Source organism: Echiichthys vipera (genome assembly GCF_963691815.1).
Source record: "Echiichthys vipera genome assembly, chromosome: 14".
Lineage (NCBI taxonomy): Eukaryota > Metazoa > Chordata > Actinopteri > Perciformes > Trachinidae > Echiichthys > Echiichthys vipera.
This window is the reverse complement of record NC_139839.1, coordinates 11,825,330-11,841,532: the sequence shown is the minus strand read 5'-3', so window position 1 is coordinate 11,841,532 and position 16,203 is coordinate 11,825,330. Positions and strand designations below refer to the sequence as shown.

The 16,203-nt window shown below is 40.4% G+C and overlaps 1 protein-coding gene across 1 annotated transcript in view; it reads left to right on the top strand.

The window, feature by feature from the left end:
- The window catches only part of unc119a2 (unc-119 lipid binding chaperone a2), a gene marked incomplete at its 5' end in the record, with an annotated part of 12,202 nt that extends 157 nt beyond the window's left edge, over positions 1-12,045 (top strand). The window contains 5 exons of the mRNA XM_083926415.1: positions 1-102; positions 9,511-9,624; positions 9,889-9,988; positions 10,117-10,289; positions 11,916-12,045. The exon at positions 1-102 is cut by the window's left edge and continues 157 nt beyond it. Of these exons, the coding sequence (XP_083782541.1) occupies positions 1-102; positions 9,511-9,624; positions 9,889-9,988; positions 10,117-10,289; positions 11,916-12,028 (602 nt within the window). The 3' untranslated portion in view covers positions 12,029-12,045. The remainder of the gene's footprint in view (positions 103-9,510; positions 9,625-9,888; positions 9,989-10,116; positions 10,290-11,915) is intronic.
- Positions 12,046-16,203: the final 4,158 nt, after the last annotated feature.

The following is a 16,203-nucleotide window of genomic DNA, read 5'->3' as shown; positions in this document are numbered from 1 at the left end:
ACTCGACCGACGTGGGAGTCCCGGTGACCACCGAGGAGGACCTGCTCGGCAGCACGGTGATCACTCCGGAGGATGTCCTGGGTTTGCAGAAGATCACAGAGAGTAAGTTCACTGTCGGTTGGTTGAGTGACACAAAGAAGGACAACGATGTCGAAATGTTAAAGCTCCTGTATGAGTCATGTACCACGTCATAACCGTGTCCCCATGTTTATGTGATCTACACAGGCCCCATCAAACACACAATGCATATGGAGCCCCCTCCTCTCTGGTTCATGTTAACCTGTCTGCAGATTTGCTTTAAACCTTCGCAGAGGTTAAGTTTAGCACACAGGCACGGAGGTGTGTGTGTGTGTGTGTGTGTGTGTGTGTGTGTGTGTGTGTGTGTGTGTGTGTGTGTGTGTGTGTCTGTGTGTGTGTGTGTGTGTGTGAGTGCTGCTTTTTTGTGCAGTTTGAATAAGTGCAACCAGGCTGGAAAAGAAGACTTGGTGGAGGAGTGAAGGCGTCTCTGAAGGACTTATACATTTAATCATCTTAAGTTTCATCACCTCTCACTTCTGGGTGGTTGTATTTGAGCAGGAAGGTGCAGAAGAGTGTGGTGTAGGGGTCACTGAGGTCAGCCTTTACAGTTAGTTCAGTGCAGAAGTTTTCCCCTGAGCAGAGAGTTGAAACACACAGGTGTCATGTTCAGGTGTGCGTTTGTAATCCAATTGTTTCTTTGACAGTTGTCTAGATTGCACATATTCAAAATATCTCTAGATGTTATAGCTGTAGTTTCATTCTGCAGTCAGGGAATTAATTAACCTCATCGGGAAGGTTGTTAAGCCTGCACAAACATGAGAGTGAGAGTCTGTGTCAGTAGTGGAAGTAACAATAGCAATAAGATCCATTACATAAAGTAGCAATACACCACAATGTCAAAATACTCCACTGCAAGAAACAGTCTTGCACTCAAAATCTAAGTAAAAGTACAGAAGTCTTGACAGAAAAACATAGCCTATAACGTAGTAAAATAATTTGTTATGCAGACAAACAGCCGATGCTCATTATATTACTGTACTTAGTAGAATTTGACTCCTGTTGCAAGTCCAACCGGGGCAAATTTTAACTACGTTTTATAGTGTTTTTGGGTAATTTTTAGCTGATCATGTAAAATCTTAATCAGAAAAGTAACTTCTGACACAGTAAAGTTTAGGCACTGTATACACAGTCTCTAAACACAAGTAGAGCAGCTTTTTTCACTGATAAACCAACCAAGTGGATATATCTTTTTTCATGTTTTAGCACCTTTTCTGCCACTTTGGACTTTTGAGTACCAAAAAGCTTGAAATGGCTCATTATAACCACATATTCATCATGTTGTGGTGATAAAGCTTCTGATTACTTCATTAATGCAGTTTTCAATTGTCACACCTCTAAATCCCGAACAAGCCTCTTATAGAAACACAGGGAGAGATGGCAGCCAGGAAACTCTTATGTGTACAAGAACACCTGTTTATCACCAACTCCGGTCTTAAACCAGCAGTTAGCTAACAGGTGGCCAGCAGGGCATCTGACTATTTAAAGGCCAGTACTTACTTACTTACACAACAAGGTTACATCGTCCGTTACGATGCATACGGACTGTGATAACATGCAAACACTGGCGGATTTTCTCCCTACTATTTTAAAAAATGCGGGCTACACTCCCCAGTAACCCTTCACTGTTTTCATTAATTTTATTTCTACATGCACTGATGGTCTTTGATTCATATTTTTCATCATCTTTGCCTTATTTCTATTACTTATAGCTTGAGATAATACAGAAGGTTTATGCTGTGATGAAGAATGAGACCTGGCATGTGCAGTCCGACGTAGTCACACCTTACTTAGAAGAGGAAGAGCTCTGGAAACATCCTTTGGCTCACTGTGTCCCTCTTTTACTTTGAATTGTCCTTTAACTACAGTATGTATTTGGACACGTGTGTGAGTGTCTGTCTTTGTCGTTGGTGATCCCCATGAGTGATGTGGGCGATCGATGACCCGGTCTCCCACGCTGGACCCTGTTGTGGTCTTGGAAACTCTCACTTTCTTATCTCGCAGCGTCATTGCTGGAGGCAAGAGGAGGCATGTGTGAATCACCACAGCAACGTGGATACACGCTTGAGTCACTACGGCAACGTGAAGCATCTCCCCGTGGTTACAGGCAGCGGAGCGTGCGTCTCAGTTCTCCCACACACTTCCTCCTCCTCTACTTTCCTCCCTTTCTTTTTTTCTTCTCTTCTGCTCCTGTTTAGCAGTATCATTGAGCTTGATGGATTATTGAGACAGAAATGGACGCACTTTCCGTATGTGGCAGACGAACAAAACCTGAAGACAGCCGCTGCAGCTTCTCTGTTGTTTTGTTAACCGCCTGTCTTTTGTTTTTTTTTGCTGATGCACGTTCTCAGGTGGCTTGATGCACAAAAGTCATCACAGCTGAGGAAGACGTGACAACAGCCCTGAGTCAAAAAGGTTGTTGTTTGGAGCAAAGACATCTCACAGGAGTAGAAACTTCACCTTGTGTCAAATAAGTTCTCAGAAAAGTGACTTTCAAATAGCATAAAGTTCCCACTAATCATTTTCTGCTCCATCCGTCTGGTAATCAAAGCAAGCTGCTGAGATTGATTAAGATTTGCGCAGGCAGAGCAGGCTTTCTGCTCAGTTGACTGATCTGATGAACTTATGTTCTTAACTGAACCTTAATCTGTCGAGTCAGTGAACCCATCGTGACTCTCAGAGCTGAGGCCTCCCCCACGCTCTTTCTAAGAACGCAACTTGCACTTATCTTTTTTTCAGATGAATCTAATGATTTCTTCAGAGCTGAAACGATGATTGTATTATTGTTATTTTTAGTTGCACCCTTAATTCTGTTTATTAAATGTCAGAAAAATGAAATAATGCCCATCACAGTTCCCCAGAGCTCACAGTGTTGTTTTCAAATAGCTTGTTTTGTCTTAAACATATATTATATGTACAATATAAAACAGTGAACAACTGCAGTTCTTCACATTTTTCTTTTTTTTTGTTGTTGCTTGATTTAAGTGATTAATCATTTCTTCAAGCTGCTGTTGATTAATTTCCAGTTGGTGGACTAATTACAAATCATTTTCCACTTCTGAGTCTTTGAGGCTGATGAAGTCTCTGACCGAAATTAAATTTAGCTCAAGACTTAAAAAAAGTCTGAGAGGTTAGTCGTTCTCATATACATGATGCAGTTTCACAGATTTAATTACATTTTCTGAGTATCTTTAAAAGGATACTCAGAGGGGGGGGAGACTTATTTTGTGTCAGCCAAGAGACAGAAGCACTCGTACAAATATAAACTGGAAGTGAACCGGCCTGTGGACCTGCGGGGTCTTTGGTGTGAAAGCCAAGTAACCGAGTGATTATCTGTGAGAATAAATTCTGTTTAGCATGTTTAGTTGTTAAGCACCCAGATCTCAAATAACCCACTTAGGCCTGCAGTCCTGTGGGCTTGTACTCTTTAAGCAGTGTGCTGGTGGTGCAGATGCAGTTAAATGCTCTGCACTGTGAAGTCAAACGGGGCAGCAGGTGATAAAACCAGGTCAACTTTATTTTCTTGTCCAAATCATTATGAGATGACACGGATGGGTCATAAAATTTGCAAAGGCCTAATAACGGCCCCAATGTGAATGTCAGCAATGAACCTACATCAAACAAATCTCAGGTTGTTTTCACCGTCTCTCATTTTAAAACCATTCCCTTTTTTGCCACGGCACTGTTGCCATGACACTGTGGTCATCAGCAGGCAAATTCAGGTCAGTAAGACGGGGACGAGACGTGTCGCTCCTCTACAACTGCATGCCTCATCACAGTTCAGAGTGCTTAGGACAGGCAATTGTTACATATCCAGTCTGTTTTTTATATTGAGCTGCATTTGAGTTAGTTATTTAGTGAGTTATGTTATTTAAAAATAACAAGTTTCCTTTAAACTGAATGCATGAATCCAATTCCACAAAAATCAACATATACACTCTGAGGTTTGGCGTTATGGACAACATTGTCAGTTATTTCGTATCTTAATAACAATATATATCAAGATATTGCATTTTTTTTCTGTGAGAATGAAATACTTGAAACTTGACATACTACAAAGTGAACATAGCGTGCAAGGATCAGAACATAAAGCGTGACTGATAAACTGACATCAGTCACGCTGATAAATGCTGGCGTAACCCAGCGTGGCTGACATTTTTATATTGTTCTGATGATCTGTTTTATCATATCGCCCAGCTATCTCCATGACAGAGATGTGGCAGAAGTGAGCAGAACACATTAGGAGCTGGCTGTGGTGTGTCTGGTGCAGAGTTCTGGGATAAGTGAAGTCGTTCACGCCGGCAAAATTAACCACCAGCTGGAACAAACCTGCGAGGGAGAATGGCTGCACTGAAACACACAATGGGCTGCATGCAAGAAGTTTTTCATATTTTTACTAGTGGTAAGACGCAGGTAAAAAAAAATCTATTTAATTAGAGGCTTTGTATTTAATTAATCGCACATCAATATTTGATACGAGAAGCAACATTTTTCAATTTAAATGGATTTTGGTTTATGAATAGACACATAAAAGAGCTCAAACAAGAAAACTGGGTTTCTTTTCATCAGTGAGTGTTAACATAATATAACATATAATACGTAATATAAAATAATATAATTGCATTGTTCACAATAAACTTAAATTCCTCTTGTTGACTGAGGATCGGCGACACTGCCTGCTCAAACTAGGAGCGTTGTCTGTGCTAGCTGCAACATGTTTGGCTTTGAGGTGGCAAATTTTTTCTTGCACAATTTGCACACACAACTGTGCTTTTATCGATGTTTCTACTCTGTAGTTTAAACAATAATAATTTAAAACAATAATTGCCAAGCAACAACTTCTCATCATGCTTTTCATCAGTTTCCGTTTCTCTCGTGTTGCGTCCTGTGCATCAGTATTTCGGGCTGGGAACTCGTGCAGTGAGAAATGTCCTACACTGTTTGGAGTGCAAAAATAAATTGCAATTAAATGCGTAATTCTTTTTTGCTGCGTTTTTTTTTCCTGTAATTAATTTATCGTAATTATCACGAGTCCCAGCCCTAATTTTTACCCTTAATCTCTCAAACTTGATTGTACGAGTCTTCACCAAACACCTCATCAATGCCACAGGTTCACAGGTTTTATCTCTAGCATGTCGATGCTACTAAAGTGTTATATCGATGACCTGTTCTGCTCCACACTGTAAGTTTCCTTCACAACAAGACGGATGCCTCATCTTTACTGAATCGTTCGATTCGACTCAACAAACTCTTGGCACCAGGTCATTTTCTGGATAGTACAGTGTAGGTGGGATGCTCGGCTGATCAACAGAGCGATAGTGATTACATTTTTATAATGTTTTGAATATTTTAAGGGCAGTTATTATTGTTTTTGCCAATTCTCACAGAAAAATAGATCAGTTTGAATTGATTTTCACTCCGATTCATGTCCCAATGTCCCAAAATGTTAAACCGAATACCTACCCAACAAACAAATATGTGAATAGTTAAATATTTGGGTCCAGCCCCGTTTCTTTTGATGCAAATATACATTATCAGGATTTGTTATGTATGGATTTGAAAACAGAACTCTGTTTATTTAAACCTGAAAGTGCAATAAAAAATAACTGTCCCAAAAATCAATTGAATGATCGTGATAATTAACCCTGATCTTAATTTTGATCAAAATAATCGTGATTATCATTTTGGCCTCAATCGTGCAGCCGTAGCCTCTTTACTGTGGTGCACAGTGTCTCCTTTTCTTCACTGTGCTGCAGTAGAAGTTCTCTTTGGTAAATCATCAATAGGCCACCCTGCAGCAGCTTTTAAGGCTTTGCCACAAGGTATTTATGGACGCAAAGTGTGGTGGCATCTTTGGCTTTGTCGTTTATATATTTAGTTAGAGATTCAAGTTTAAAGTTTTTGGCACTTCAATGTGTGTTTCACTTTTCAGCCCCGGAGGTTGACGGGCTTTGAAGCCCAGTAATTTGAAGTCCTCTGAAAGATGCAAAAGAGATGTCTGTAATTCAGTGGATACATTTTTTTTCGAACATCACGACAAACCCTGCAGTATGACTCGTATCATAGACAAGAGTATCTCGTCATAAACTTTCAATGTCACTCTTCACACATTAATTTAAAATCTATCATAAAGCACAATATTAATGTTGTTTTCATACTGTTCATGGGTGCAGACAGACACCAAAACATGCCCAGAATGCATTTCACCATACCCATGCACTTATAAGCTGTAATTCTAAGTGACAAAGAGGATATTGGAACTGAAGGGCGATGCATTTGCACAGTGAAGTCTGAGGTCGTTGCAGGATTTAGTTCAAACCTGCAGACGTTAACGTTTGAAGAAGTGGTTTGCAGACGAACTTCCTGTTTCCATCATCGTTTGACCGCTGCAGAGTTAACACTCACAGCTCAGCTTTGACTGTTTATAGTCATCTTAGTGTCTCACGCACACACACATTTTTACTATAACAGCCCAGAAGGAGAGTTCACAGTGATAAGCACGTGTGTGAGAACAAACTCAAGCACAGAACAAACTCTCTCATAGGTCTTTCAGTGGAATCGTATCGTGGGAAAATCTTATTCAGATATCGTGTTACACAATTATGTCATCTAAATTGATAATAACAAGCACATAATAAACCTGCTGTGAAATATTTGGAGCTCATATTTTGTGCTGAAGTTCTTAATAAAATGAGGAAAGGCTAACTATTAATACTAGGGTGGCTAAAGGAGGAAAAAACACCAGCTGTGGTACAGTAATATACAGTACTCATGTTAATGTTAGATGTTGTATGTTATTAATTAAACCGATGTGGCTGCTGAGCGTATCAGTTTATTTCGTGTGTGTGTGAATCTTCAGGTGTCGTACAGAAGTGTGTTCAGAGCTGACCTCAGCGTTCAGACTGACAGAGGAGCAAAGGCATCAGAGCGTCACAACGAATCAGATCAGCTGTCAGGAACACTCAGTAAACGGAGTCGACAACGCGCCGTGACTTCGGGTTATAGTTCCTCTGTATTTTCCAGCACAAATACATAAACATGAGAAGTGACGTGAAGGGAGCATGGTAAATAATCCTCTAGGAGGAATAAATGTAGAAAAAGACACCACTCAGGAAACAAAACGGCTCCAACGTGTTACCACTGTGAGTGTCTAAAAACATCTTGAATGGTCCTGACCTACATATTATCTCATTGGTGAACTATTACTGAAGGTGAATGCTGAAATGATAGCCAGGTATTTTCCTCATTTTGGCTGCTAGATATGAACATTAGTTGTTCCTTGTTTGGTTAGGGTGTTGGCTTATTATTTATGAACTTAATTTTGATTCATTTGATTCAATTTTATAATTCTGTTTATTCACATTGGAGCCGTCGTATATGTCCTTTTCAACTCTCAGCGTGTCAAATACGGCAGCTTGTTCAGTGGCCCTCTGCGTCTGATACCAAGGCACATTTTTGACTGCGGCGCTCTGAGATGACGTTGTATAAAGGGCGCCAAAAGTTGGAGGTTGGGATGGATGGATGGGTCAAACAAACACAGGACTTTCACCCAGGAGGCTGTTGGTTGTGTTTGGGTGGCTTAAAGCAATTCCTACCATCCTTTAGTGTCTCACAGCGATTCCCTCCAAAGTCCCACCCTCTTCCCCCTGCCTGACCTCTGACGCTCCCCAGACATACGTGCTGAGAGAAATGCTGCATTAAAGTGTCATGGGAAGTCCGAAGTTTCAGACCTCCAACTAGGTAAAGTGCACTGGAAAGCCTTTCAAAGTGGGACTTCCTTCCCCAGAATTCACCGCATCTCCTTGGTTGTTTGTCCTTGAGCGCATGGTCAGCTTACTGTCTGTGGACACACTGTTGTCAGCCTGTAATCACACATTTACTAACTCTGTTCCTCTCGTGGCTGCTCCGACCTGCAGCGATCCACTTTCAAATCCCTGAAACAACACTATCGCAAATATACGGGTGTGAGGCGAGGGAGCGAGCCTCAGTGGAGATGCTGCAGCTACACCGGCGGGCCTGCAGTATCATCGGATCAGGCCGGAAGTGTCTGCTCTGCTGGGGAACTCTAATAAGCAGTGACACTGCCTCGTGAGGGCAGGAAGGATTAGAGGCATAAAAATAACTTCTCTTTCTTTGTGTGTGTGTGTGTGTGTGTGTGTGTGTGTGTGTGTGTGTGTGTGTGTGTGTGTGTGTGTGTGTGTGTGTGTGTGTGTGTGTGTGTGTGTGTGTGTGTGTGTGTGTGTGTGTGTGTGTGTGTGTGTGTGTGTGTGTGTGTGTGTGTGTGTGTGTGTGTGTGTGTGTGTGTGTGTGTGTGTGTGTGTGTGTGTGTGTGTGTGTGTGTGTGTGTGTGTGTGTGTGTGTGTGTGTGTGTGTGTGTGTGTGTGTGTGTGTCGTCCTATTTGTGATTACATTAAGATTCGTGTCAAAAATTCTCTTCAAATGGTCACATGGAGCTTATTAATGCATTATTCAACTCTCAAAGAGGGAAAACTGAACTAAACTGGGCTTTGTTGATATTTAAATATATTGTTCATGGTTTTGTTCAGGTGTGTGTGTGTGTGACTGCATGTCTCAGTGTAGCCACTTTTAAATTACATACAGTGTTTGTCTCTCAGTGTTGTTCATGAAGAAGATTGGATGCAAAGCAGCTCTTGAGATTACCACTTCCTGACTGGGATGAAACTAGTTAAGAGAAACAATTGTCTTTGTTTGCGGCAGTTTATTTTCAATATCTATTTATCTAAATTAACATATTTAATACCTGACATTCATTTAGCAAAGCTGCTCCGTCCATCACTGTTAAAGTAAATACTGGCAATGGTAGGATTGACAATAATGGGTGAACATTATCGAGAGAGCTGACGTTAACCTTCCTGTGAATACTTGGCACTAATGCATTCACACGCTGCACACTGGTTGAATCCAAACCCTCCAGGCGTGCGGACTTCAGTTGTACAGCTGGAAGTAATGTGACGTGTCGGCTGTCATCACGTCATGTCTGCGAGGGCGAGAGGCTGCTGATAGACAGGCCTCAAGTCCGTTTATCTCATTGATGTGGAAATGTTTGAGCAACAGCTGTATCATGTGGTGGCTGCAGATGACCTCTATCCTATTCTACTACATGTTTCTGTAACTTAATGTGATATTATTTCTGACGTACATGATTAAGTTACATTTTAAAACAGTAATCGTGACTTGTTTATTTGGACAGCACTCGCAGACTTGCCGGGAACTCACCGCCAAAGTCTGAATGTGTGGTGAAGTCTGGACATTTGGATTAAGCCAGTGACTTAAAGACCTTTGCTCCCTTTATAGTTTCCTTGTTTGTATGATTTGATTGATGAAGGAGAAAATGCACTTGTTTTTGAAAAGTGCATTCTTTGCATGTGTGTCTAATCCGTAACGCTCCAACCTCGTTTACTCTCTCTCTCTCAGATTATCTCTGCAGCCCGGACGAGAACATTTTCAACATCGACTTCACCAGGTTCAAGATCAGAGACATGGAGACCGCCACAGTGCTGTTTGAAATCACCAAACCTCCGTCCACAGGCGAGTCACTGATGGATTTCTTTCTAGTTTACCATGAAAATAGACGCAGTAAAGAAGCATTATATAGCAGCATCATACATGAGACACAACGAACGTCACCTCTCCCACCAGCACACTCAGTTTAGGCAATACTCTGGTTTCTCAAACGGCATGTAAACGGCGCACCCTGGTTTTCTGTCAAAAAAGACAGAAGACGAAAAATATATTTATATATATTTAATTAAATTTTGTTCTGTTTCCGTTCCAAACTGATCCTCCCTTTAGACAAAGCCGGGGAGAAGAGGGATGTTGACCCAAACGCCGGCCGCTTTGTCCGTTACCAGTTCACCCCCGCTTTTCTCCGACTGCGGCAAGTTGGAGCCACGTAAGTTAGAACGGTTGCAAGTTTTTATTATTATTTAAGGATGTGTTCAGTGTCCCTGTCATTGTTTTACTGTCTGGGATTTCTCCGTCTCACTCACCATTTTTCTGTCTCCGTCTTCATCCCTCCAGCGTTGAGTTCACGGTCGGAGACATGCCGATAGAAAACTTCAGGATGATCGAGAGACATTATTTCAGAGAGAAGTTACTCAAGAGTTTTGACTTTGAGTTTGGCTTCTGCATGCCCAGCAGCAAGAACACCTGTGAACACATCTACGAGTTCCCCCCTCTGTCTGAAGACGCCAGTAAGTCTTTTCTGCTTTATAACTGATTTGGAGTAAACTTATCAAAACAGCTGTCGATTAGTTTCCTGAGCGATCCGTTGATCGCACGAGTGGGAGTTCTTCTCAGATTATTTGATTTGAAAGATTCTTCTGATGTCCTAAAGATGTGACAGCATGCAGTATTTCACAAGAAGCAAGACTGAGAGTTTGTTTATTTTGTTTATTTATTTATTAAGATCCCCATTAGCTTCTGTCTTAGAGAGTCGCTACTCTTCCTGGGGTCTCGTTTACATTCGCTGGTTAACAAATTACAACAAAAGTACAACATACCTCACAAACATTCATACAACAAGACAAAACAAAACAAAACAAACAAATAAAACCTAAACTCAGAACATGTATAATACATTTGGTTGCTCTACAATATATCTTTTCAAAAGCTGATAGGAAAAAAATAAATAAACACATTTTCTACTAAATAAAGGAAAAATGATAATTGGTGTAAAGCTCAGTCACTTTTCAGGATCCTTAAGGCAAAACATTTTTCTACAGCACTCTAAACAGTTTCTTGTGTGACAAAGTACAGTCTTAACTTTTTGTTAAAACTTTTTTTTATCACTTTCAAAAATCAAAAAACCCTGGGAGTGAAGTCCATGCCATCATCACTCGGTAATTCACTGTCCTCTGTATTAAACCTGTCGTACATGGAGGCAACAGAAAACGGCCTTCCAAAGATTCAAGTGGTGTACTGATAGTTTACAATACAGTATTTCAGGGATTTGGTTTTAACCATATTTCTTATTAAACGAAAAAAGAGTACAGCCATGCGGGAGCGTACCCATGTTTCCCTCTTTGTATGTGAACAGCGGGAAACATCGGTCTCTTTTTTAAGAAAAGGGTCTGATGTTCCCTGGTCTCTTATTTTTTCCATAATCAGTACCAAATTCCCGAACAAATAGGCCTATGTAGACCCTTACGCTACCCCCTAACCCTAACAAAATGCTGAATTAAATCATCGGAGGCATAGGCCAGGGAACAAAGGGATAACCCCCAGCCATGCTAGCAGCTCTGTGACACTGTACTCTGGCACAGCAGGGCTTTGAGCTAAATGCTAACATCTTTATCAACATGCTCACAGTGACAATGCTAAGCAGCTACAATGTTCACTTTGTTCACCATCTTAGATTAGCGTATTAGCACTAATACAAAGTACAGCTGAGGCTGCTGAGACGTCATTAGTTATTAAAATTCATCCTGTGGGGAGCATCCACAACTGCACTATATTACATGGCAATACATCCTTAAGTTGTTGAGACGTTTAATTCAGAACCACAAACGTCCTCATGGTGGTGCTAGAGGAAAAATCAGGGGATCACCAAAGTCAGTAGGATTTATTCTATAGGCAACATAGATGTCTTAAATGTCTAACAGATAGATGTCAAGATGTTATAGTGCTGGATCGACCCAAAAAAAAAAGTGTTTTTTCTGTCATGACCCTGGCTCAAGGGAAGCAACATGACAGAAAAAAAGACAATGGATAAATCAAATTATCCAAAAGTTTATTAAGTAAATAAAAGAAAACAAAGAGCACGACCCCTATGTTGGTAACCAGCGCTCTAACAGCAGTGATGTATTCGTGTCTCACAGTCAGAGAGATGGTCCTGCACCCGTATGAGACGCAGTCCGACAGCTTCTACTTTGTGGACAATAAGCTGGTGATGCACAACAAGGCGGACTACTCGTACAACGGCGGGACGTAGAGACGACACGCCGACAGGAGCGACAGGTGGATGTACGGACTGACCTGAGAGGAAGATCGCAGTAGTCTCTCTCTCTCTCTCTCTCTCTCTCTCTCTCTCTCTCTCTCTCTCTCTCTCTCTCTCTCTCTCTCTTTCTCGTGCTGAGGGAAACTATCCAGAAAACGTCCATACAGATGTGTCAGTCTCGATCTGTGTGTGTTTGTGTGTGTAAGCAGGTATAAATTTGGCATAGCCCTAAAAAATAGATTTAAAAAAGCCACATACACACAAACACACACACAGTTCACAGCTTGGTGTGGTGTCGCTGTAACAAAAGTGTTTTTGTAACATGATAAACCAGCAAGTAAGCAACTTTTTATGAAATATCAGACGGTTTTTCGCTCTCTAGCCACGTCATATGAAGTGAAAAAAAGAGAAAAAAGCTCTGTTTCTTCAGATTATTGATAGAAATTATTTTTTTCATTACTGTATGTTAGAGTTTAGGAACAAATATTGTATCTAAAAACATGAGTTTTTAGGACTTAAGTAACAGTTTTTGGGGAAATTACTTCTCAGATTCAGTGTGTGTGTACTCTGTATGACTGTCTGTGTGTCTATAATTCTGTCAGTTTGAAGCACGAGTACTGCTCTGGTAAAAAATATATGTTTATTTAAATCATAGTAATGTGTCAGATAGATTTTCAAAAACTGTTAGCACATTTTCTACACATTAAGCAGCAGTTAGTTCATCAGACCTGTTTCTGTCTCTGTATGTTGCTCATTTGCTTCTTGAGTCGTGTGTGCATGTGTGTGCGGGTGTATGCGTGTGTGCGTGCGTGTGCGTGCGTGTGTGTGTGTGCGTGTGTGCGTGCGTGTGCGTTCCGTCTTCTCTCAAAGCACAAAATCTCTACGGAGGACACAGACGAGTTGATCTGACCATAAACGTGCTTTGTCAACAGTAGTTAGTTGCACTTCTCCATCCTCATGTCGCTTTGTTTAGGCGATAAAGAAGTTGTTGAAAACTTTTAAGTTGTGTATCCGAGTTAAAAGTTTTTGCAGAAAAAAAAAAGGGATAACTTGTAATTGTTGATATTCTTCAGTCAGATTTGTGTGGCAAAAAGAATGAAGATTTGGGGGGAATGTAGCAGAACTCACCCTTAAATCTCATACTTTTTTGTTTGTTTGTGTGAAATCTAATCTGTGTTTCTGTGGCAGTCCTTCTCATGTCTCTTTGTTGTTTCTCTTTTATCCGTCTCGTTGTTTTCAGACACATTCCAGTGAGTTAGGACCTGAATGTGTTGATATCTTTTTATTTAAGGGTATTTATCACGCAGAGAATCAGTAAGTGAACTGTCTCGGGATGCCTCTAGATTGCATATGCACACTTCCCTCTGTCTGCACTGAGACACAACCTGACCCGCGTAGCGTCCAAATAGTCTTTCAGAAAAAACATCAGCATGATAAGAAATACCTAAAATGACTGAAAACATCTTTGAGGAAAATGTATTTGAGGTGTAATTGAGGTGTGTCTCATTCACGAACATGAAGGGACTTATGACACATACTCAGTGGCGGATTAAGGTGGTCAGGGGCCCCTGGGCTACTATTTGTTTGGGCCCCCCACATTATTAATCACGCTTTATCAGAAAAAAAAACCTTGTCTACAACCTTGAAAAGTTTCAGTTTAGGAATTTTCTTCAGTCGATCTTGGTCCTGTTGTTTCAGTCGTTGTGGTTTTGTTTTCGTGCTCAATTATCACATTTCCTTTCTGACATTTTGCCGCTGTACTGTGTAGTAACCATAGTAACAGTGAGTGACGTATCATTTGACAACAAAACTGACCTTATGAACCCGGCCACATGATGGCAGCTGATTGGGTAAATGTTTCCCATATCTATCCAATCAGTGTTAATGTTTCTAAGGGCCCCAATAGGGTTGTTTTTTTATCCCAGTGGTAAATTTAAATGTTTTAAAATCCGGGGTCTGGCCAGTCCGGGGCCCCTGCACATCTGGGGCCCCTAGGCTGCAGCCTTGGCCAGCTTGTGAATTAATCTGCCTCTGCACGTACTGTAACCAGCCACCAGGGAGCATCGAGATGTTTTAGCTTCACTTCTGGGGAGCTGTCATGTCGACCATCTTTATATAAAGTCTGTGGTTCAAACAAACGCTGCAAAATGTTTTTAAATACCAGTTGAGTCAGGTCTGTGAAGAAGTGCAGTCAGTTTAAAGGGGAAAAAACTGTTGTGTAAGAATGGAAATTATATTCAGATTACACGGTAGCTTAGAGTGATTACTGGGAATAAATGGACAGTTTGTTAATCAGAGATAAAACAGATTGACTTGAATGTTATGTCATAGAAAGTAGCATAGATATGTAGATTTACAGATTTATTTATGACTGATTGTGACTCTTGCAAATTATTTTGAAATGATGTAAAGTTTTTGACTGATCTAAATGTCGGTGTGACTGAACAAAAGTAAAATAAAGATTTACGGGACTTTTTGAAATATCACAGTGTCTGTTGATATTGTGCGTGTCGAGTCAATGAGAGAGTTCACACTTTGTTCATGTTTATTTTCAGAATACAAACGGCTCTTGATACATTAATGTGGAGGAAAAAAGAAATGCTGGGATATTCTTTCTGTCCTCTACATGTTCAGTTTATTACATTTTCCTGGAATCATCACAAGAGATACGGACCTCCGCCACAATCATATCCTGTTGGCAGCCTCTTATCTCAAAGTTATCCTTCAACCAGCCCTTTTTTTTCTGTATACTCTTTGTGTAGGTAACACCTTCCTACTATTGATTTGTGCGTTCTCTGCGTTTTAACTTCCTCAATACTAAAGGATGTTTTTTCGGTGTCACCACCTATTTGAGGACATGTCGCCCGAATTATTTGAATGGATTTCTTAAAAGGAACAGCTCAACATTTTTACAAATATTCTTCCTTTCTTGCTGTGCGAATCTGGAGTGAGGATATGGTATGGTTAGCTTAGCTTAGCATGAAGACTGGAAACAGGGGAACACAGCTGGTCTTGTTTGTTTAAAGGTCCCATATTATCTCGGTGTCTCTGCATTGTAGCCGCGGAATCTCTGTAACAACACTGTAGCAGCACTTTCTACGTATATTTAGTAAAGTTGTGACATCACAACGTCACAGAAGTCCTGACGGCTCGTTTAAACACGCAGTTTCTGAATACTACCCGTGTGTGTTTCTCTGGGGATTGATTGTTGTGATATTTTCAAAGTATTTTCATAGCACATAGACCTGCTTTTTAATAAAAAAGACATGAAAATCTCACTTTTTACAATATGGGACCTTTAATCTGGTTAAAAAATTAAGTATAGTATGGCAAATTTTGGATTTAGACTTCTGTTTTGTGCTTAACAAAACAACGCGTAAAGTGTTAGTTTTGGTGGGTGGAGCTAAGCTGTTTCCCTGTTTCCAGTCTTTATGCTAAGCTAACCAGCTGTTTCATATTTACTGTACAATTATCAAAGTGGTACCGATCTTCTCTCTGCATGAAAATAAATAAGCTTATTTCCCAAAATATCAAATGTTTCCTTTAATAGCATTCACCTGTCTTATCTAGAGAGCGTATTTTGAATTAAGTTTCCCTTCAGGGTACAAATAATCACTGAAAGTTAAGAAATGTAAAGTAAATGCTTGTTCACAGAAAAAAACAGTGTGACACAAAAAAACCAGAGGTCCAACAAAAGGACCACAATAATAAGTTAAATCAACTGATACAATTAATTAAATTTCAGCTCATTTACATTTTCTTTTCTGTAAACATCACTCATAATAATCACATTTTACATAATCACTCAAACACACACACTTTGCTGCATCTTTGCATCATTTGTGAGAGACAAATAGATCAATAAGATGATGTCACATTCAGGTAAATGTGTAATAAAAAACAAAAAGAGGTGGCCTCAGTCTTTTTTTTGGATGAACACTTCATTTTTGTTTTGTTTTGTCACTGGAATGACACGAGGAAGTACTGAACATTAACAGGGGAGAGCCTGTCTAATAATAGAGCTCAGAGCGTCATAGAGCTTCAAGTTTATCTCAGTTTCAGGTGTAAATGAATCACTGTTCTTTAACCAAGGTCTCGTTTTATGGTCAGACAGGTTTGTATTGAGTGTATGGTGCAACACTGCTAAGTGAAACCTGGTCTGAATGGTC